The 23,301-nt window shown below is 42.8% G+C and overlaps 1 protein-coding gene across 2 annotated transcripts in view; it reads right to left on the reverse strand.

Annotated features, from left to right (window-relative positions):
• The window catches only part of rngtt (RNA guanylyltransferase and 5'-phosphatase), a 155,352-nt gene that overhangs the window by 44,973 nt on the left and 87,078 nt on the right, over window positions 1-23,301 (reverse strand). For both annotated transcript variants that reach the window (XM_014204745.3, NM_001173757.1), the window contains 1 exon segment: window positions 8,832-8,900. In XM_014204745.3, coding sequence (XP_014060220.1) covers window positions 8,832-8,900 — 69 coding nt within the window.

A 23,301-nucleotide genomic window follows, 5' to 3' on the forward strand; every position in this document is an offset into this window, starting at 1 on the left:
CATTCTCTCTTTCTCCCCTGACCCATCTGTCTATCTCCTCATTTGAATTCCATGCTGTCACAGTTACCAGCCCTTTCAAGCTTAACATCCTTATCATTTATCGCCCTCCAGGTTCCCTTGGAGAGTTCATCAATGAGCTTGACGCCTTGATAAGTTCCTTTCCTGAGGATGGCTCACCTCTCACAGTTCTGGGTGACTTTAACCTCCCCACGTCTACCTTTGACTCATTCCTCTCTGCCTCCTTCTTTCCACTCCTCTCCTCTTTTGACCTCACCCTCTCACCTTCCCCCCCCTACTCACAAGGCAGGCAATACGCTTGACGTCATCTTTACTAGATGCTGTTCTTCCACTAATCTCATTGCAACTCCCCTCCAAATCTCCGACCACTACCTTGTATCCTTTTCCCTCTTGCTCTCATCCAACACTTCTCACTCTGCCCCTACTCGGATGGTATTGCGCCGTCCCAACCTTCGCTCTCTCTCTCCCGCTACTCTCTCCTCTTCCATCCTATCATCTCTTCCCTCTGCTCAAACCTTCTCCAACCTATCTCCTGATTCTGCCTCCTCAACCCTCCTCTCCTCCCTTTCTGCATCTTTTGATTTTCTCTGTCCCCTATCCTCCAGGCCAGCTTGGTCCTCCCCTCCTGCTCCGTGGCTCGACGACTCACTGCGAGCTCACAGAACAGGGCTCCGGGCAGCCGAGCGGAAATGGAGGAAAACTCGCCTCCCTGCGGACCTGGCATCCTTTCACTCCCTCCTCTCTACATTCTCCTCTTCTGTCTCTGCTGCTAAAGCCACTTTCTACCACTCTAAATTCCAAGCATCTGCCTCTAACCCTAGGAAGCTCTTTGCTACCTTCTCCTCCCTCCTGAATCCCCCCCCTCCCCCCCTCCCTCTCTGCGGATGACTTCGTCAACCATTTTGAAAAGAAGGTTGACGATATCCGATCCTCGTTTGCTAGGTCAAACGACACCGCTGGTCCTGCTCACACTGCCCTACCCTGTGCTTTGACCTCTTTCTCCCCTCTCTCTCCAGATGAAATCTCGCGTCTTGTGACGGCCGGCCGCCCAACAACCTGCCCACTTGACCCTATCCCCTCCTCTCTTCTCCAGACCATTTCCGGAGAACTTCTCTCCTACCTCACCTCGCTCATCAACTCATCCTTGACCGCTGGCTACGTCCCTTCCGTCTTCAAGAGAGCGAGAGTTGCACCCCTTCTGAAAAAACCTACACTCGATCCCTCCGATGTCAACAACTACAGACCAGTATCCCTTCTTTCTTTTCTCTCCAAAACTCTTGAACGTGCCGTCCTTGGCCAGCTCTCCTGCTATCTCTCTCAGAATGACCTTCTTGATCCTAATCAGTCAGGTTTCAAGACTGGGCATTCAACTGAGACTGCTCTTCTCTGTGTCACGGAGGCTCTCCGCACTGCTAAAGCTAACTCTCTCTCCTCTGCTCTCATCCTTCTAGACCTATCTGCTGCCTTTGATACTGTGAACCATCAGATCCTCCTCTCCACCCTCTCCGGCGCGGCCCACGCTTGGATTGCGTCCTACCTGACAGGTCGCTCCTACCAGGTGGCGTGGCGAGAATCTGTCTCCGCACCACGCGCTCTCACCACTGGTGTCCCCCAGGGCTCTGTTCTAGGCCCTCTCCTATTCTCGCTATACACCAAGTCACTTGGCTCTGTCATATCCTCACAAGGTCTCTCCTATCATTGCTATGCAGACGACACACAATTAATCTTCTCCTTTCCCCCTTCTGATAACCAGGCGGCGAATCGCATCTCTGCATGTCTGTCAGACATATCAGTGTGGATGACGGATCACCACCTCAAGCTGAACCTCGGCAAGACGGAGCTGCTCTTCCTCCCGGGGAAGGACTGCCCGTTCCATGATCTCGCCATCACGGTTGACAACTCCCTTGTGTCCTCCTCCCAGAGTGCTAAGAACCTTGGCGTGATCCTGGACAACACCCTGTCGTTCTCCACTAACATCAAGGCGGTGACCCGATCCTGTAGGTTCATGCTCTACAACATTCGCAGAGTACGACCCTGCCTCACACAGGAAGCGGCGCAGGTCCTAAGCCAGGCACTTGTCATCTCCCGTCTGGATTATTGCAACTCGCTGTTGGCTGGGCTCCCTGCCTGTGCCATTAAACCCCTACAACTCATCCAGAACGCCGCAGCCCGTCTGGTGTTCAAGCTTCCCAAGTTCTCTCACGTCACCCCGCTCCTCCGCTCTCTCCACTGGCTTCCAGTTGAAGCTCGCATCCGCTATAAGACCATGGTGCTTGCCTACGGAGCTGTGAGGGGAACGGCACCTCCATACCTTCAGGCTCTGATCAGGCCCTACACCCAAACAAGGGCACTGCGTTCATCCACCTCTGGCCTGCTGGCCCCCCTACCTCTGAGGAAGCACAGTTCCCGCTCAGCCCAGTCAAAACTGTTCGCTGCTCTGGCACCCCAATGGTGGAACAAGCTCCCTCACGACGCCAGGACAGCGGAGTCAATCACCACCTTCCGGAGACACCTGAAACCCCACCTCTTTAAGGAATACCTGGGATAGGATAAAGTAATCCTTCTAACCCCCCCCCCCCCTAAAAGATTTAGATGCACTATTGTAAAGTGGTTGTTCCACTGGATATCATAAGGTGAATGCACCAATTTGTAAGTCGCTCTGGATAAGAGCGTCTGCTAAATGACTTAAATGTAATGTAAATGTAACTCATATGGCAGGCCAAAACCTGAGAATATTCCATACAGGAAGTGCCCTGTCTGACAATTTGTTGTCCTTCTGTTGCATCTCTATCGAAAATACAGCATCTGTGATGTAACGTGACATTTTCTAAGGCTTCCATTGGCTCTCTAAAGCCGCCAGAAAGTGGAATGGGGTGTCTGCTGTCTCTGGGCGAAGAACAGCAGCAGAATTTGTGAGTGGTCAGCCTGGGGACAGTGACACTGGAGATGCACGGTCACGAGACTTTGAATGAATACAACGTTGCCCGGTTGGAATATTATCGCTATTTTACGAGAAAAATAGCATAAAAATTTATTTTAAACAGCGTTTGACATGCATCTAAGTACGGTAATGGAATATTTTGACATTTTTTGTCACCCTTCGGATAGTGACCTGAACGCACGAACAAAACGGAGCTATTTGAATATAACTATGGATTATTTGGAACCAAAACAACATTTGTTGTTGAAGTAGAAGTCCTGGGAGTGCATTCTGACGAAGAACAGCAAAGGTAATCCAATTTTTCTAATAGTAATTCTGAGTTTAGGTTGTCCCAAACTTGGTGGGTGTCAAATTAGCTAGCCGTGATGGCCGAGCTATGTACTCAGAATATTGCAAAATGTGCTTTCGCCGAAAAGCTATTTTAAAATCTGACACCGCGATTGCATAAAGGAGTTCTGTATCTATAATTCTTTAAATAATTGTTATTTATTTTGTGAACATTTATCATGAGTATTTTAGTAAATTTACCGGAAGTTTTCGGTGGGTATGCTAGTTCTGAACGTCACATGCTAATGTAAAAAGCTGGTTTTTTATATAAATATTAACTTGATTGAACAAAACATGCATGTATTGTATAACACAATGTCCTAGGAGTGTCATCTGATGAAGATCAAAGGTTAGTGCTACATTTAGCTGTGGTTTGGGTTTTTGTGACATATATGCTTGCTTTGAAAATGGCTGTGTGATTATTTTTTGGCTGGGTACTCTCTTGACATAATCTAATGTTTTGCTTCGCTGTAAAGCCTTTTTGAAATCGGACAATGTGGTTAGATTAACGAGAGTCTTATCTTTAAAATGGTGTAAAATAGTTGATTGTTTGAGAAAATTGAATTGTGATATTTTAGTTGATTTTGTATTTCGCGCCGTGCGATGCCACTGGCTGTTGGCTAGGGGTTCTGCAGGCGGAACGGGGTTCCGCTAGCGGAACGTCTGTCCTCAACAGGTTAAATGGTTAGTGCTTTATGTCCCTGCCAGACTATTGTGTCGCACACCCAAATGCTTCACAATGTATTTATTTGTTGGCTTTAGCCTTGAAATAATAGAGCCTAAATAATTAATTTACGTTCTTTCTTAGGCTCCCTGTTTGGCTCCTGACCTATTTAGAGTGTTTATATGCTGTTTAATATTAAATGTAGCCTATTTGAAATTATGTTTGCTTTTTACATTCACCTTTTCATGTTTATTCAAATACTTTTCATTGAAATCCATATAGTTTGCTTTCAATACTTCAAAACCAAATGGTAGGTCCAGGTAGTCACAAAAATAGATGGATGTTGGTTAAATTGTGAACTAAATGAATTGAGCGTATTTGTAGCGGCAGTTTTTTCCCTGTGGGCGCGGAGCGGTTTTTAGCGGAGCGGTTGGAAAAGTACCTGGAGCAACATCAGCAAGATATCCAACCGCTCAGCTCACATACTCTGGCCTGTACGGTCTTCTCCTTCTAAATGGTATCGGGGTGAACAAGCCATGGCTCAGGTGGCAGAGGTCCTTGATGATCTTCTTGGCCTTCCTGTGACACCGGGTGCTGTAGACATCCTGGAGGGCCGGCAGTGTGCCCTCTGGAGAGCCATGCGGTCGCGTACGGTGAAATTGATACAGCCCGACAGGATGCTCTCAATGGTGCATCTGTAGACGTTAGTGAAGTTCTTAGGGGCGAAGCCGAATTTCTTCAGCCTCCTGAAGTTGAAGAGGCATTGTTGCGCCTTCTTCACCACGCTCTTTGTATGAAGGGACCATTTCAAGTTGTCAGTGATGTGCACGACGAGGAACTTGGAAGCTTTTGACACTCTCCACTGTGGCCCTGTCGATGTGGATGGGGGCGTGCTCTCTCTGCTGTCTCCTGTAGTCCATGATCAGCTCATTCGTTTTGTTGATGTTGAGGGAGAGTATTTTCCTGACACCACTCCACCAGGGCTCTCACCTCCTCCTTGTAGGCTGTCTTATCGTTGTTGGTAATAAGGCCTACCACTACTGTGTCGTCAGCAAACTTGATGATTGAGTTAGAGACGCGCGTGACTACACAGTCATGGGTGAACAGGGAGTATAGGAGGGGGCTGAGCACGCACCCCTGTGGGGCCTGCGTGTTCAGATCATCGTGGCGGTGGTGTTGTGGCCTACCTTCACCACTTGGGGTCGGCCCGTCAGGAAGTCTAGGACCTAGTTGCACAGGGAGGAATTCAGACCCAGGGCCCTGAGATTAGTGATGAGCTTGGAGGGTACTATGGCGTTGGAAGGCTGAGCTGTAGTCAATGAACAGCATTCTTACGTAAGTATTTCTCTTGTCCAGGTAGGATAGGGCAGTGAGCAGTGCAATGGCGATTGCGTCGTACGTGGACCTGTTGGGGCGATATGCGAATTGGTAGTGGTCTAGTGAATTGGGTAAGGTGGAGATGATATGGTCCTTTACTAGCCGCTCACAGCACTTCATGATGACAGCAGTGAGTGCTTACTCACGTCGACCCCTTCACTGTGAACTTCGCTGTTGGTTTGAGGAGGGAGGAAGGTCATTCAGGGACATTATCCAGCCTGGCAGCCTCTCCTCCAGCAAGCCTATAGACAGCTCGGCCAGTTCGGGTCCTACATCAGACCACCACATAAGCATCCAAACCTCAGAAAAGGCCAGTATGCATCCAATCCGCCTCTTAGTCAGAGCTGAGAACTTCTCAGGTGCACCCATCAGTCACAGAGGGCACTCTGACCCTCAGCTAGGCTACCTCAATACAAACATCACAAACATTGGGTATGCAGACAGAGGCTTAGGCTGTGTTCCAAAAGGCACACTATTCCCTACATAGTGAGCTACTTTTAAAGAGGGGCCCTCTTTAAAAGTAGGCTCAGGTCAAAACTCAGGTCAAAACTACTGCACTATGTGAGGAATAGGGTGCGATTTGGGACACAACCTCATTGTGGGAGCCAAGCAGGGCTAGGCTATTTCTACAGACGAAAAGTCAATGATGGCTCCCAAACATATTCTTTATTCTATGTTTATTTAAATGTGGAACATATTGTGCCCCGAGGGCTATCTCAGCACAGTACCTAATGTTGCTAACGTGTTTTTTATAAATACAGCCATAAATTATCACAATGTACACTCCTGTCTTTAATAGCAAAAAGATATACACCAAAAATGGACCGTAATTAGTATTTTCCACACAGCCCCTATTTACTCCTAAAGTGGGGCTTATGCTCCGAAACCAATCATAAAAGGGCTTCTGAGAAAAAGAAAGGATTTCCAAGCCAGAACTGTTCAAAAAATATGCGACGATCATCGATCAATGGAATTGTTGAGGGAGGACAAGAAGGGTAAGAACAAAGTGGGAAAGTGGCAAACACGGTGGCTGCGTAACAAATGGTACCCTATATAGTGGACTACTTTTGATTCCTATGCGCCCTGGTCAAAGGTAGTGCACTATAATTGAAATAGGATGACATTTGGGAGCATCCAAAGTACCCAGCTATAATGGGGGAACAGGAAATTACCACTGTGATATTAATAACATAAAACGACACATCAATTAGCTCCCCTGAAAGAGACGCCTATTCACATCGGAGAACCAGCCACTCTGTGTGTTCCGGTGGAGTGCGGGGCTGCTGCAGCCGCGCCAAACCTGCACTCTGCAGCCTAATTTCATTCCCAGCCCAGCACACCCAGGAAACTGGCTCCTGCTACCTGACAGCTACTGAGCTTTTCATATTCTCCTATTATTATTTCTAAAATTACAGAGCGACGCAAAACCAAAACTGTTCACGGCGAGGAGGGGGGGGGTTGCAAAACAAAATAATGAGTTGTAGACGCTGGGGGAAAGTTCTGAATTAACCCAGGTGAGTGATCTCAGGCTGCTGCTGCTTTCAGACAAAATGGACTGACTTAAATGGCTAGTGCTATTATCGAGGCAAAACTTGATTCCTTGATGCACAGTCACTTGAGTGAGAATCCAATCTGACAACTTGGATCATAAGAAAAAGCCATGGCCATCGTTTTGCCCATAGGGAAATGACAACAGGATTTGAAAAGCTGTTTTCTTCTAGCAGGTGCACGGCTGGACAAGCTTTCTCTCCGGCCCAAAGAAGGAATATAAATATTTCACCATATTTCACCTGTGAACTAACGACTGATCGAATGAACATTAATCTCAAGGGATATAGGCAAACAGGTTGAATTTTTAGCTTGAGTCCAAATCTACCTGATGAACGCAGTGCCCTTATCAGGCCCTACACCCAAACAAGGGCACTGCGTTCATCCACCTCTGGCCTGTTGGCCCCCCTACCTCTGAGGAAGCACAGTTCCCGCTCAGCCCAGTCAAAACTGTTCGCTGCTCTGGCACCCCAATGGTGGAACAAGCTCCCTCACGACGCCAGGACAGCGGAGTCAATCACCACCTTCCGGAGACACCTGAAACCCCACCTCTTTAAGGAATACCTAGGATAGGATAAAGTAATCCTTCTAACCCCCCCCCCCCCCCCTTAAAAGATTTAGATGCACTATTGTAAAGTGGTTGTTCCACTGGATATCATAAGGTGAATGCACCAATTTTTAAGTCGCTCTGGATAAGAGCGTCTGCTAAATGACTTAAATGTAAATGTACCTTCATTTCCTAGTTAGGGGAAAGGTTCTATGAATTTTACTTCCCTTCTATGCCTGTATTGATCCGTTGTCTTTGTCAAATAGTCCCATCTCCTGGTTTGGCTATTTCAGTGATGATCAATCACTTTCTTGTTGCTACTCAATGATTTACAGCTGGACCAGGGATATGAAATCAATATTGTAACACACAGACATAAGGAAGAAGACAAGGCTCCTGATGGCAAATAAATGAGAACACAGAGAGGAGGTCAGGGCAAAACAGCCCTCAACACAAGAAAGGAAGAAGTAGTTAAATACATAGACACTGCTTGATAGTTTGTTTGACACCTACCGTAGCAGCTAACTAATGCACAGACTGAGTAAAATATATTTTTTATGAAAAGAATGTCTAACACCTGTGGCGCCAAACTAGAGAATTCGTGAAGGTAGTACTCCAACGGTATTTGGAAGAGACGGGGTTGATGCATGTCGCACAACGTGCATCAGAGAGAAGACGTTGAGTCAGATCGGAATAGCAACTTGTATGTAAAACACTCTGCCTCCCTGCGCCCAATCAATCTGAACGTCTGCAGGTGTGCACAGCTGCACACCACTTCTGATTCTACTTACCTCCACCACGTATCTCTAAATGCCACCCCTTTCCGTTACGCTGTGCAGACACTATCGGTTATCTGAGGTGATGTTGTGCTAATTAATTTACTATGTACAGAGCCACGTTGTATCTCTCCAGAGAAAAACACGTCTCTGCAAACTATCCAAATAGGGGACACTGTGCCTCCTTGAGGGAGGCAGAGGATGTAAGACCACGATTCATTCACCATATAAGGGTAATCTTCCCCGGGACCGCTGCTGTAATAATATCATCTTAACATTGTAAGAGTAGCGTTGGTAGAGAAGGCTATTTCCCTCCAACACAAAGCAGAGATGGCCTTCCTACCTTGACCCTTTTATAGTGCTGACAGTGGCTGTTCCACACATATCTGAACCTGTGGACTGTGTGAGTGCAGTTTTGGGCACCCCTTCCTTCACAGTGACAGGAGGGCAGGTAGAGGTGACTGACAAAGAGTGAGCCCAACAAATAACCTTCTCCAGAAACCTGAGGCGGAGTCCTACCCTGCTGCCTTATTATTAGAGGGAGGTCGATGAAAACTTGGTGCTGCTGTGCAATTAGCCTGTAGAGATAGCCTGGTGCTTTGACACAAATAACAGTGTTTAAGACAGACTCACCCCGCACGGCTGGAAGATAAGGCCGTCAACTTCATGGCTGACCTGGGACGTGAAGCTGCCTTCCAGGAGCTGGAAAAACACAACAGGAAATATCATCAGCAACAGGACAGACAGACAGTTACTGTACAGCAAGGAATGGAAATAACAAGCGGGAGTCTTGTTAATAGAATGACATCTATATCCTCCTATAAGCTCACACATAATAACCATGGATTACATCCTAAAAGGCACCCTATTCCCTACATAGTGCACTACTTTTGACCAGAGCCCTATAGGCCATCTTGTCAAAAGTAGAGCACTATGTAGGGAATAGGGTGCCATTTGGGATGAAGCCATGGTTTCTATTATAACGCAGAAAAGCAATCCTTGTAGAACTATGCTGGAGGCCATCTTTTCCACCCACCAATCGATCAATATACAGTAACACACAATGTATTGTCTATCGTGTTACTGTATCAGTATCAAGCACTCATCTCAGTGATTGATATCGCATCAATCAAGTTGGAAACATCAATGCACAGTTGCACATCATTTGACAGTTTAGGCTTAGGTTAATGACCGAAATAGCACAGACTACATGAATAATTAGGCTCATGATGGCAGGAAAAGAGAGGCTTGTTCAGCTACTCGATCAAGGATGACAGATGTTCAGCGAAAGACAATCTACAGTACCATATTGGCTGAGGCATCCCCAGGAGAGGAGACTTAGATAGGCTACTGTAAAAACTATATTAATCTGAGATTAAGCTTTACTACATAATCAGCTAGCTGAATATGGTCTTCAAATGAAGAGCAGCCAAGAGCAGAACATTTAGAGTGGTATAAGTTAGACGTTAAAGCTCAGGGCCAGAGAGTTTAGTTTAAGATTTATGGTCACAACAGAATTTGATTGACAGCATTGGAAATCTTCAGTACAGACCCTATGTTCCTCCAGGAACGAAGAGGACTAAGTAAGAATGTAAGATTTACCTTGATACTAATATGACCATGACTTACATTATAGAGTAAGCATATAGCCTAACCTCAAAAGGAATCGTGCAGTGGGGAATATGCACTAAAAGGCTTTGTGTCCTGAGGATGAGAAGCACCCAGTCCATGTTGAATCAAACACTGTGGGGATGAATCTAAGTACGGAAGTGACACTGGCTGACAACAAAGCCCAAGTCTACACAATACTGCTAAGTCTCACGCTGAAAGTCGTGATAATAATTGTAGAACATTTTAAATAAAATAAAAGTTTTGGTCTCGACACAGGTTTGCATGTGTTATAGCAGGTGAAGCGAAATGCTTTTGTTACTAGCTCCAACAGTGCAGTAGAATGGCTAGCAACAAATAGAAAATAAAAACAAGAAATCACAATCCAAAGTAGATACAGTGCCTTCAGAAATGATTCATACTCTTTGACTTATTCCACATATTGTTGTGTTACAGCCTTATGATACACACAATACCCCATAATTACAAAGCAAAAACTGGTTTTTAGAATTTTTTGGCAAAAAGAAATAACTTATTTACATAAGTTTTCAGACCCTTTGCTTTGAGATTCAAAATTGAACTGAGGTACATCCTGTTTTCATGAATCACCCTTGAAATGTTTCTACAACTTGATCGGAGTCTACCTGTTGTAAATTCAATTGATTGGACATGATTTGGGAAAGGCACACACCTGTCTATATAAGGCCCCACAGTTGACAGCACATGCCAGAGCAAAAACCAAGCTATGAGGTCGAAGGAATTGTCCGTCGAACTCCGAGACAGATCTGGAGAATGGTACCAAAAACATTGTGCAGCATTGAAGGTCCCCAACAACACAGTGGCTTCCTAGAGCTGGCTGCCCGGCCAAACTTGAGCAATCGGGGGAGGAGGGCCTTGGTCAGGGAGGTGACCAAAAACCTAATGGTCACTCTGACAGAGCTCCAGAGTTCATCTTTGGAGATGGGAGAACCTTCCAGAAGGACAACCATCTCTGCAGCACTCAACCAAAATCAGGCCTTTATGGCAGAGTGGCCAGATGGAAGCCACTCCTCAGTAAAAGGCACATGACAGCACCCTTGGACTTGCCAAAAGGCACCTAAATGACGCTCAGACCATGAGAAACAAGATTCTCTGGTCTGATGAAACCAAGATTAAAATATTTGGCCTAAATGCCAAGCGCCACATCTGGAGGAAACCTGGCACCATCCCTACGATGAAGCATGGAGGTAGCAGCATCATGATGTGGGGATGTTTTTCAGCGGCAGGGACTGGGAGACTAGTCAGGATCGAGGCAAAGATGAACGGAGCAAAGTGCAGAGAGATTCTTTATGAAAACCTTCTCCAGAGCGCTCAGCACCTCATACTGGGGCGAAGGTTCACCTTCCAACAGGACAACGACCCTAAGCACACAGCCAAGACAACACAGGAGTGGCTTCGGGACAAGTCTCTGAATGTCCTTGAGTCCGGACTTGAACTCGATCTAACATCTCTAGAGAGGCCTGAAAATAGCGGTGCAGAAACGCTCCCCATCCAACCTGACAGAGCTTGAGAGGATCTGCAGAGACGAATGGGAGAAACTCCCCAAATACAGGTATGCCAAGCTTGTCATACGCAAGAAGACTCAAGGCTCTAATCACTGCTAACGGTGCTTCAACAAAGTACTGATTAAAGGGTCTGAATACTTATGTAAATGTGATATTTCATGGTTTTATTTTTAATAAATTAGAACAAAATTATAAAAACCTGTTTTTACTTTGTCATTATCGGGTATTGTGTGTAAATTTATGAGAAAAAAAACAGCAATTTAATAAAATTTAAAATAAGACTATACCTTAACAAAATCCGGTAAAAGTCAAGGTGTCTGAATACTTTCCGAATGCACTGAATATTAGGATGAGCTTTGTTTGAGAATACAGTATATACATACACAGTGAGTAAACAACAGTATATACCGTAATTTCCAGACTATAAACTTTTTTCCCACGCGGCTAATATATGGATTTTTCCCGCTTTCAATTTTTTTTCTCCAAAAAAACACATTCTGTGACGTGCTCAGTTTTTTGGCGGCATGAAGCTTTCATTAGACCAATGAAATTGCCGAACGGGTTAAGGTCAAACATCTTTTTTGTTTACTGTTTAGATTAAATCGAGCGCTCTCAAACTTCTCATCATTCTGATTACGGTAGTCATTTTGTCACCCTGATTCCTGGGGGTACAACAAAATATTTGCAGCCACTCGACATCAGTGTAAATCGTGCATTTAAGGTGGCGCTCCGTGTTCAGCGGGAGGCTTGGATGACAAGTGGGGAGAAATCCTTCACTAAAACGGGCCGCATGCGAAGAGCAACTTATGGTCAAGTCTGCCAGTGGGTCCTGACAGCGTAGAGCATTGTCAAAAAATCCACTATCATCAACGGGTTTCGAAAGGCTGGACTGCTGCATGTTAAAAGAGGGCTCAGCGGGGGATTTGCCTCCGGATGAAAGTGACGAGAGCGACAATGAAAACGATCCAATATCGGATGAAGCAATTCTGAGGCTATTCAACTCCGACGGAGATGGTTTCAGTGCACAGGAGGAGGAAGATGGTGACCAATGACTTTCTTGGTAGGCTACTGTTTACTGCAAATTTTTATTTTTTTGTTACAAGCCGTGTTTCGTTAAAGCCTATTTATTTTTGTTACAAGCCGTGTTTCGTTAAAGCCCATTTATTTTTGTTACAAGCCGTGTTTCGTTAAAGCCCATTTATTTTTGTCACAAGCCGTGTTTCGTTAAAGCCTGTGTAAAGTTCATTTGTTTCAATGTACCGGTAGGCACCTGCGGGTTATAGACATGTGCGGCTTATTTATGTTCAAAATAAATTTTTTTTTTTAATTCAGTGGGTGCGGCTTATATTCAGGTGCGCTTAATAGTCCGGAAATTACGGTAAACAGAATATGAGGTGACCAGCATTCAATGACTATTACATTAGGCATCAGCCTCAAGGTGCAGGGTTGAGTACCGGGTAGATAGCCAGCTAGTGATGGCTGTTCAACAGTCTGATGGCCTGGTGATAAAAGCTGTTTCTCAGTCTTTCGGTCTCTGTCTGCTAGATGGTAGCAGAGTGAACAGCCTGTGCTCGGGTGGCTGAGGTCCTTAATGATCTTCTTGGCCTTCCTTGGACAGAGTGCTGTAAATGTCCTGGAGGTCAGGCAGTGTGCCACCCGTGATGCGTTGGGCTGACCACACCAACCTCTGGAGAGCCATGAGGTTGATCGTGGTGCAGTTGCCTTACCAGGCGGTGATGCTGCTCGACAGAAGGCTCTCAAAGGTGCATCTGTAGAAGATCCACAATCAGCTGTTTCACTGTGTGGCCTAATATAAAAGAGCGGAGTTGGAGCAGCCTGTGGCAACGTGCAGGCTGGCTGTATTATTATTAGTGATGTTGGCCCTGATGCGAGGAGGTAGCAGCAAGCAGGGGCCCTGTGGTAAAAAGCCTAGAGGAGGAAGGGAGGGACGCAAGCAGCCAGCCAGGCTGTTCAACAGAGGCACAGACAGCTGCCAGATGGGAGAGACAGATACAGCCCAAAGCTAGGCATAGGGGCATCAGTGAGCGGGTATTAATATGAATATGCAGTTTATTGGGATGAATCTTATCCTGGAGGCAGAGCGATTTCTACTAGATGGGCCAGTGGCAAAGTAAAAATGTGCTATATATCGTAAAAATGTATGTAAACAAAAATGTACTTTTCGGACTTAATTTAAAGTTAGGCATAAGGTTAGCAGTGTGGTTAATGTTCGGCTTAAAGTTAGGTTTAGGTTTAAAATAAGATTTTATGACTTGTGCCAGCTAGTGACTGCAGTACATGAGTCATCCCAATAAATGCCAATCTGCTATTAATATGGGCACTGTACAGCAGCCTCAAAGTACGAATAAACAACTCACAGTTCAGTTCATTCAATCATCTTTCCAGTGGTGTAAAGCACTTATGTAGAAGGACAAAAATGTTCCAATTCACACACACTTATCAAGAGAACAACCCTGGTCAGCTCTACTGCCTCTGATCTGGCAGACTTACTGAACACACATGCTTAATATGTAAATTATGTTTTGAGTGTTGGAGACAGCCCCTGGCTATCCGTAAAAAATAAATAACTAACCAAATGAAATGGTGCCGTCTGGTTTGCTTAATATATAGATTTTTTTTTAAAGTATTTAACACTTATAATATTGATACTTAAGTATATTTTAGCAATTACATTTACTTTTGATACTTAAGTATAAGTAAAACCAAACACGCTTAGACTTTTATCCAAGTAGTATTTTACTGGGTGACTTTCATTTTTACTTTTCTATTAAGGTATCTTTACTTAAGTATGAAAATTGGGTACTTCTTCCACCACTGATTCTTTCTTTCAGACAAGTCAGACAGACAAAGTACCCTGCATGCAAACACTACCATTGTAGTGAACAAACAACTACATTTACATGTCCATAAATAACAGTGAAATATAAATTAAAGAGTTCAATTTCATTGCCATGGCAGCTCATCATATACTCATTATCTATGCAAACAGCATTTTACTCAAACACAGAACAAATGCTGAAAACAGTCGAAAATGCGTGACACATTTCAAAATGTCACCACAGGTGGTGGTAGCGATGCACCGTGGCTGCTAAAATATCTCCAAATGTCACATTGCAGTCTCTTTACAAGAACCAGAGTGTGAATTAATGCCAACGTAAGTCATGAAAACGACCAAGAGATGAACAACAAAGGAAGGTGATAGAGTCCTTCTTATCCCTCTTTCTTATCCATAGTTTTACAATCTCAATGGTTTACAAACAATTAGCCAGGAGTGATTTTTCTCCATGTGCCATAAGTGCTATAACACGAGTGGTAAACGGGATAACGGACAAGAAATGCCATTGCTCCTCTATAAGTATAGTCCTGCATTAGCCAGAAGGCAGGTTAAGGTATCATATCCACTAGGAGTGAGAGGAGACGGAGCTGAAATACAAACAGCATTATACAAGGCAGGAACAAAACAACAATCATCATATTCATATAGAACTGTCATCACCAGTTATTGTATCATACTTGCTGAGTGACTGGAGTCAGTGACACTTAGTCATCATAACTAATCATGGAGAATGAAGAGGCTTTCTCTCTGTATTGTCAGAATCTGACATTTAAGTTTGAGGATTAGGCTGTGTGCATGGTACAAGAGCCTGTAGCTAGGAGACAGAGGTACTTCAGATGGCGCTTCTGCACTCTGAAGTCAGGAGGGGGAATGAGAAGAAAGGAGAGAGGTCGTTCCACCTCAAAAAGCACAAGAGGATTGAGACACCCACCATCTCAGATTGTTCTGAAATCATTTCTGTAGTTAGAAACAGATAACATTAGCATTCCTGCAACATTATTTTGTTTAAATATAATTTTATTTCTGAGAAACGAAGTTAATTGATTGCACCCAAATTGGCCATTTTAAATTATAGGATTCATATAATATTAAATACATATAGTACACAACATCTGATTTGGATCCCCCCCCCAAAAAAATCGAACAATGAGTAAGACATTAGGATTCCAAAAAAAGGGTCAAAAGCCACACACGTACCCCACACGCCAATCCCAACCCATCAACAAGTATACAGTATCAGTTCTCTGTTTGAGGAGTAGTATGGAGCTGCGGATCAGAGTATTGTTTCTTCATCCTATGTAAAGAATTCTCAATGAATTTGGTGATGTTTTTTCCCCTGTTCAGAGAAAGCCATTGAAGTTGTTAGGTTTATGCCCCATCCTACATCCTGACATTACCAGGTTCTGACCACTACAGGGTGCTGTTCGTGCTATTAGTTGAGCCCCCCACCCCCTCAATGTTAAAGGGATAGTTCACCCAAATTACATATTGGTTTCCTTAGCTTGTAAGCAGTCTATGGACAAGGTACGACAGCAACCCATGCTTTGATTTTGTTTACCTGGCCACTGTTTCGAAGGTACCATTGACTTACATTGGATTTGTGCGACAAATGCTACAACGGTCCCGTGTGGCTCAGTTGGTAGAGCATGGTGTTTGCAACGCCAGGGTTGTGGGTACGATTCCCACGGGGGACCAGAACGGAAAAAAAAAAAAAATAATAATTAAATGTATGCATTCACTACTGTAAGTCGCTCTGGATAAGAGCGTCTGCTAAATTACTAAAATGTAAAAAATGTAAAATGTTAGCATTTGAAACAGTGGCCAGGTAAACATAACCAAAACATGGGTTGCTGTCGTACCTTTTCCATAGGCTAAGGAAACCAAAATTAAAATGTTCTAATGTGGGTGATTAAAAAATAATAAATCACCTAATAGCAGGAACAGCACCATCTAGTGGTCAGAACATGGTAATAAGGATGTAGGATCAGGATGGGACATAAACCGAACTTCAATGACTAATTTCTGATAAGAAAAAAAAAATAACACAAAGTTCACTGAGAATGTATTACATAAGATGAAGAAACAATACTCCAAGCCGCAGCTCCATATTACTTGTCAAACATAGTGAACTGATATTGTATATTCATTGTTGGGTTGGGATTGGCAAGGGGGAGTCGGTTGGTGGCTTTTAACCATTTCTTTGGAATCCTCATGGCTTACTCATTGTAAAAAAAAAAAAAAAATGCAGGTCCAAATCAGATGTTATGTACTATTTTTATTGAATATTATATGAATCCTATAACTTAAAAAATGCCAATTTGGGTGCAATCAATTACCTTAATTTCTCAAATCAAATTATATTTCAACAAAATAATGTTGCAGGTATGCTAATCTTACCAGTTTCTAACTACAGAAACGATTTCAGAACAATCTGAGAGGGTGGGTGTCATGGCTTGCTGAAATGACATGGAACAACACAGATGAGAGGAAATGTGAGATTAGGAGACTGTCAACAAGCTGCCTAAGCCGAGGCACAGTCAACACACGTAGGAAATGTGAGGTATCCGCTGATTACTTAGAAACAATGCTTCATCACAATGGAGCTAAACACACAACAGACCTGCACCAGACAGATGTCTTTATCGTGAGGCGCAATTGATTTCGGAGTCAAATTCTCTAACGTCAAACACTGTTAAGATGCAATGAATGCGTTAGGGGGAAATAATGAAATAACCCTCTATCAGAATGGCTGCTCGGTGGTGAAGACCTGCCAATTGCCACAGTTGGAAAATTAGATCAAGTAGTGGTAATGGTTCCTTCAGCTGGCAGTAGATAACCAGAGACAGTACTTGACAGTGACTATTACCACTAAAGAGAAGCATCAGGGCAACCTGGAATGGAATAATAGTGAGTCATTCTGCTTCCATACTGTTCTACTTCCATATAAAGAATAAAATAATTTTGCTTCCAGCCAGACAAAAAATAACTGCTGTTGTCTTTTTGATGCAACTCTATGTAGGAGGCACACCGTTCTATCTGGAGTTCCCTTTCAGTTCTTTGACACCATAGTACACCCACCACATCCACTGCATCTGCAAGCCATCAGAGACAGATTGAAAGAGGGAGACAGGGAGAGGTGAACACGAGGTGGAGGAGAGATGAGCCAAGGGAGATCTCCACCGACGCACCCACCTCCATAGAGGAGCTAAAAACATCACCAAATTCATTGAGAATGCTTTACATAGGATGAAGAAACAATACTCTGATCCTCAGCTCCATACTACTCATCAAACAGAGAACTGATACTGTATACTTGGAGCTATGGTTGCTTGGAAGCTACAGAGAGGGGGCCGCAGCCCAGCAGCCCCGGCTTTCATGCTAAACCTGTTAAGGCAGGATTCACAAAGCCTTGGCCTGGAAGGCCTGCGGAGATGAAACCACATAGATCTCCTAATAAAACGATCAGGCTTCCACAGGAGATGTCAAGCGGAAGCAGGGATTAACTACTGTACCTGATGACTAGCGTTGCACTCCACGTAGAGACAAAAGGTAAAATGGGGTACCCATCTTCATGCCATGGTGATGGAATGGAAGTCATTCCATTTTTCTCCCCTACAACTGAACGTCAAGGTTAAATTTCACATAGTGGCACAGTAATGAATCATAGTTGGGTCGGAGAAGGGCTGAGTAACATTAAAACAACAACGAGCATGCCATCCACCCTGCAATCTTTTAAAAACATTTTTTTTATAAGACTTAGGGGGTAGACCACCTTTAATATTTTTTAGGGGGTAGACCACCTTTAATATTGCAGATCGATTGTAGCTTCCATCAATGCAATTGTCTGCATCACTTCCAATCTACCATATATTTTCTTTGTGAAACAGTTCACAAAACTCACAGTTCGGTACGGTACAGTGGTGTCACGGTTTGGTACGGTTTCGATACATCGACAAAATAAATGCCTGAGAAATATGTAAGTTTGTATTTAGATTTTCCATTTATTATAATAGTAAACATGGGTAGCTTGAATTCCCAGGAGCATATGGAAACAAAGGGACAACAAAAAACAGCAGTGTCTGCCTTATAACATGAAATAAAATAGTCATTTAAAACAGAACTTCAACAAGAGTGCATAGTCCAGCAGCATATATCAACATTAAGTCACATAGCAGTGCCTTAAACAAAATAGGACCACTTGAGATGGGTTACTTGAAAAAAAAAAAATGAAAAAAAAAAGATAAAACTAGCAGATTTTCAAGTTTTTCTTTAAGAAGATTAGTCTATCTACATTATCTGCAGTGAGCACAGATCGGCTTGCTGTGACAATGTCAGCCGCTGTGGAGAATACCCTCTCGCTAGGGACAGAGGTCCCAGGCACAGTCAGGTAGCGCCTTGCTAAAATGGCAATATGAGGGTATATTAACTCTTCGGTCTTCCACCATGTAAGTGGATCAGCATCCAGGGGAATACAGTCCACTTGCCTGTATGAGGTCACCAGCTCCTCTATGACCTTGATCTTTGACTTGGTTCCCTGCTCCTGGGACGTGAACAACTCCTCAAAAAGCTCAGCCATGGCAGACTTCTTTTCTGGAGGACAACCCCTGTCATCTGTCATCTCTGGAGAGGGCTTGACCCTGTAGAATTAAATTAGATGAAAATTACTATCTCTGAAGTGGCATAAAAATATAATTTGTTGTTAGAAATATATCAGACACTATTATGACAATTACAATTATTACCTGTTGTATATTGGTCACAATCTCTGCTGTGAGTTCATTGTAGACTCTCAGACGAGCAGCAGCATCCAGGTGCAGCAGGGACTTGAACCGGGGGTCCAAAGCGGTGCTCTTGTGTAAGAAGTCTTGGACATCAGGGTCAGCATATCTAGGCTCCAGGTTAACTCTGATAGCAGTCTTGACATCCTTTTACTGCGGGTTCATCTTCATCAGATGCCACCATTGATTTCAGGATCATTGTTTTCGTAGGCAGGACCATGGAAACTGATGGAATGCGCTCAGTGCATATCAGTGTTGTGACTGTTTTGAGAGATTTGCACACTTTGATAACTTCCTCTGCTAGTCTTATGTCATTTTCAGACAAAGACACAATATCTTTTACATTCTTCCTCAAAGCTTGATCAGTCAGTGTAGAATACACCACAACTTTCTGCTCAAGGTATCTCACAACCATGTCATGGCTTGAATTCCATCTAGTAGGGACATCCTGGATTAGTTTGTGGTTTGGCAGCTTCAACATCTCCTGTTGTGTCTTGAAAACATGAGCAGCAGTTGTGCTTTTATGAAAGCAGGATACCACCTTCCTGGTCTTGGCTAGGAGGCGAGAGATTGGATTCACTGACATAGCTTTTTGAGATGCAGATTAATAACGTGAGCAAAGCATCCTATCTGTGGCCCCAATCCAGCTAGTGCAACTGCATTTACAAAATTTCTAGCGTCGTCAGTGGTCACAGCAATCGTTACATTATCCCTCTCCAACTTCCACACTGCAACTACATGTTAATTTATAGGGCATTGGTTTATGCAATAATATATATATTTTTTTACAATGAAATATATTTTCCTTGCTATAATATATGATTAATGTATTGTTCAGTTCGCAAAAGTTTGGGGTCACTTAGAAAATGTCCTTGTTTTCCATGAAAACATACATGAAATGAGTTGCAAAATGAAAAGGAAATACAGTCAAGACGTTGACAAGGTTATAATGATTTTTAATTAAAAATTATAATGGTGTCCTTCAAACTTTGCTTTCGTCAAAGAATCCTCCATTTGCAGCAATTACAGCCTTGCAGACCTTTGGCATTCTAGTTGTCAATTTGTTGAGGTAATCTGAAGAGATTTCACCCCATGCTTCCTGAAGCACTTGCCACAAGTTGGATTGGTTTGATGGGCACTTCCTACGTACCATGCGGTAAAGCTGCTCCCACAACAGCTCAATAGGGTTGAGATCCGGTGACTGCTGGCCACTCCATTAAAGACAGAATACAAGCTGACTGATTCTTCCCTAAATAGTTCTGGCATAATTTGGACCTGTGCTTCGGGTCATTGTCCTGTTGCAGGAGGAAATTGGCTCCAATTAAGCGCCGTCCACTGGGTATGGCATGGCGTTGCAAAATGGATAGATAGCCTTCCTTCTTCAAGATCCCTTATACCCTGTACAAATCTCCCACTTAACCACCACCAAAGCACCCCCAGACCATCACATTGCCTCCACCATGCTTGACAGATGGCATCAAGCACTCCTCCAGCATCTTTTCATTTTTTTCTGCGTCTCACGAATGTTCTTCTTTGTTATCCGAACACATCAAACTTAGATTTGTCTGTCCATAACACATTTTTTTCCAATCTTCCTCTGTCCAGTGTCTGTGTTCTTTTGTCCATCTTAATCTTTTCTTTTTATTGGCCAGTCTGAGATATGGCTTTTTCTTTGCAACTTTGCCTAGAAGGCCAGCATCCCGGAGTCGCCTCTTCACTGTTGAGACTGGTGTTTTGCTGGTACTATTTAATGAAGCTGCCAGTTGAGGACTTCTGAGGTGTCTGTTTCTCAAACTATACACTAATGTATTTGTCAACTTGCTCAGTTGTGCACCGGGGCCTTCCACTCTTCTTTCTATTCTGGTTAGAGCCAGTTTGCGCTGTTCTGTGAAGGGAGTAGTACACAGCGTTGTTCGAGATGTTAATTTCTTGGAAATTTCTCGCATGGAACAGCCTTCATTTCTCAGAACAATAATAGACTGACGAATTTGAGAAATACATTCTTTGTTTCTGGACATTTTGAGCCTGTAACCAAACCCACAAATGCTGATGCTCCAGATATTCAACTAGTCTAAAGAAGGCCCGTTTTTTTGCTTCTATAATCAGCACAACAGTTTTCAGCTGTGTTAACAAAATTGCAAAAGGGTTTTCTAATGATTAATTAGCCTTTAAAAATGATAAACTTGGATTAGCTAACACAACGTGCCATTGGAACACAGGATTGACGGTTGCTGATAACGGACCGCTGTTCGCCTTTGTAGATATTCCATTAAAAATCAGCCGTTAACAATGCCTACACTGTATTTCTGATCAATTTGAAGTTATTTTATGATTTTCTTTCAAAAACAAGGACATTTCTAAGTGACCCCAAACTTTTGAACGGCAGTGTATATACAAACAGAATTTTTTATTTTTTTTGTATACATTTCCTTTATTACCCTCCAACCCTACCACCCCTCCCCCAATTGAAGGAAACTGGTGAACAACAACGTTTTCCTCTACCCTCAACCTTTCCCATATACTTATGATGTCCATCCGGTATGATTTCTACTTTCCATATCTTTCAAACTGTGCTCTTTTAAAAAGATCTTAATCTATATACGTTTTACGAGCACAGTATGTTTTACATTAGTTATCTTGTTGTTATTAGTCCCAACCTTCAGATGCCTTAAACCCCTCCCACCTATCTCTTAACACCATCCATATTGGATTTCTATTTGCCATATATTTTTCAACTGTGCTGTTTCACAAAAGTTCTGAACCTTTCTATTCTCATGGTTTCTACAGATTGTAAATTGAAAATAAACATTTTTGCTTAAAGTATTATATTATTGATCGATTGACTATGACTTTTCAGAAAGACCAGTAGTGCTATTTGCCCGGTTAGCTCCAGGTAAATATTGCAATTCTTCAGCAATTCCTGGACCTGTGACCAAAAACAAGCTACATATGGACAGTATCAAAACAAATGATCTAATGATTCTGCCTCTTCGCAGCAGAATCTGTAGAGCTGTGAAGGTTGTATCCCCCATAAAAATAACATTATGTTGGCTGCAAGAATTCTGTGTAATAATTTCAATGGAAAAATTCTACGTTTTGAATCCAGCATCATTTTGCGTATCAGTTCATAAACCATGTGCCATGGAATCGGTATGTCAAAAATCTCTTCCCAACTATTTTGCAATCTATATGGCACGGCTGTAATTTTTTGGGTCTTTAAATGAAACTGATACTTTTTATTTATCAACATTTTCTTTAAACAATTATGGTCTTTAATGCAGGGCCGACAGACAAGTTCCTTACTTTCTCCCCCTTCCACTTTCCTCTTCCATTTTTGCGGTAATGTTACAACTAGTTGGATGTAATTTTGGGTAGAGCAGACATTTCCATATGTTTTAGTTAGCTGCATGTATGACATAACTCCACCAGTCGTATTTATGACATTTACGAAGATACCTTTTTTAAACACATTTTTTTTCTCAATTAGTATATTTGAGTTTAACCACAATATTTGTTGTATTATTCGTTATGTCTTTCTGGTGGATTAAATTGAAATTGCAACCAATTTTCTATGGCTTGTTTTAAAAATAGCGATATTTGGGAGATGATTTCCTTTTCAAATAACTGAAAGTGAGAGGTTGTAATCTAAATAAAGGGAAAAAGGCCTTTCTTGAACATAGGGTGAGACATTCTTACTAATTTGCTAGAAAACTAGTTTGGATTCAAGTATAGCTTTTGAATGACTGAAGCCTTTAGTGAGAGGTCTAATGCTTTAATATGTAATATTTTTTGCCCTTCGAATTCATATTCATTATATAAAACAGGCCCATTTAATTTTGTCTGACTTGCCGTTCCAAATAAAATTGAATATTTTTTTCTCATATAATTAAAACTGTTCGCTAGGTGTAGGCAAGACCATAAGCAAATAGGTAAACTGGGATATGACTAAAGAGTTTTCCACAAATAGAAAGTTATTTACCTTTCCATGGTAGCAAGATCTGATGAATTTTTGTTAACTTTCTATAAAAATGTATTGGAGTGAGATAATTCATTTATTTTGGAGTATATCCACATCACCATCAGACCATTTTATTGGTAAACTACATGGTAAAGTAAAAGTAGCATTTTTTTGTGATTCGATACGTAATATCACTTATCATAATTTGGTTGTAATCCAGAGAGATTAGAATAATTATCTAGATCCTCTATGATGCTGTGGATGGATCCAAGTTGTGCATTTAAAAGAAAACATGAATCATCAGCATACAATGACAACTTTGTTTTTAAGCCCTGTATTTATAATCCCTTGATATTAT

This window comes from Salmo salar, chromosome 06 (assembly GCF_965601325.2).
Source record: "Salmo salar chromosome 06, fSalSal1, whole genome shotgun sequence".
NCBI lineage: Eukaryota > Metazoa > Chordata > Actinopteri > Salmoniformes > Salmonidae > Salmo > Salmo salar.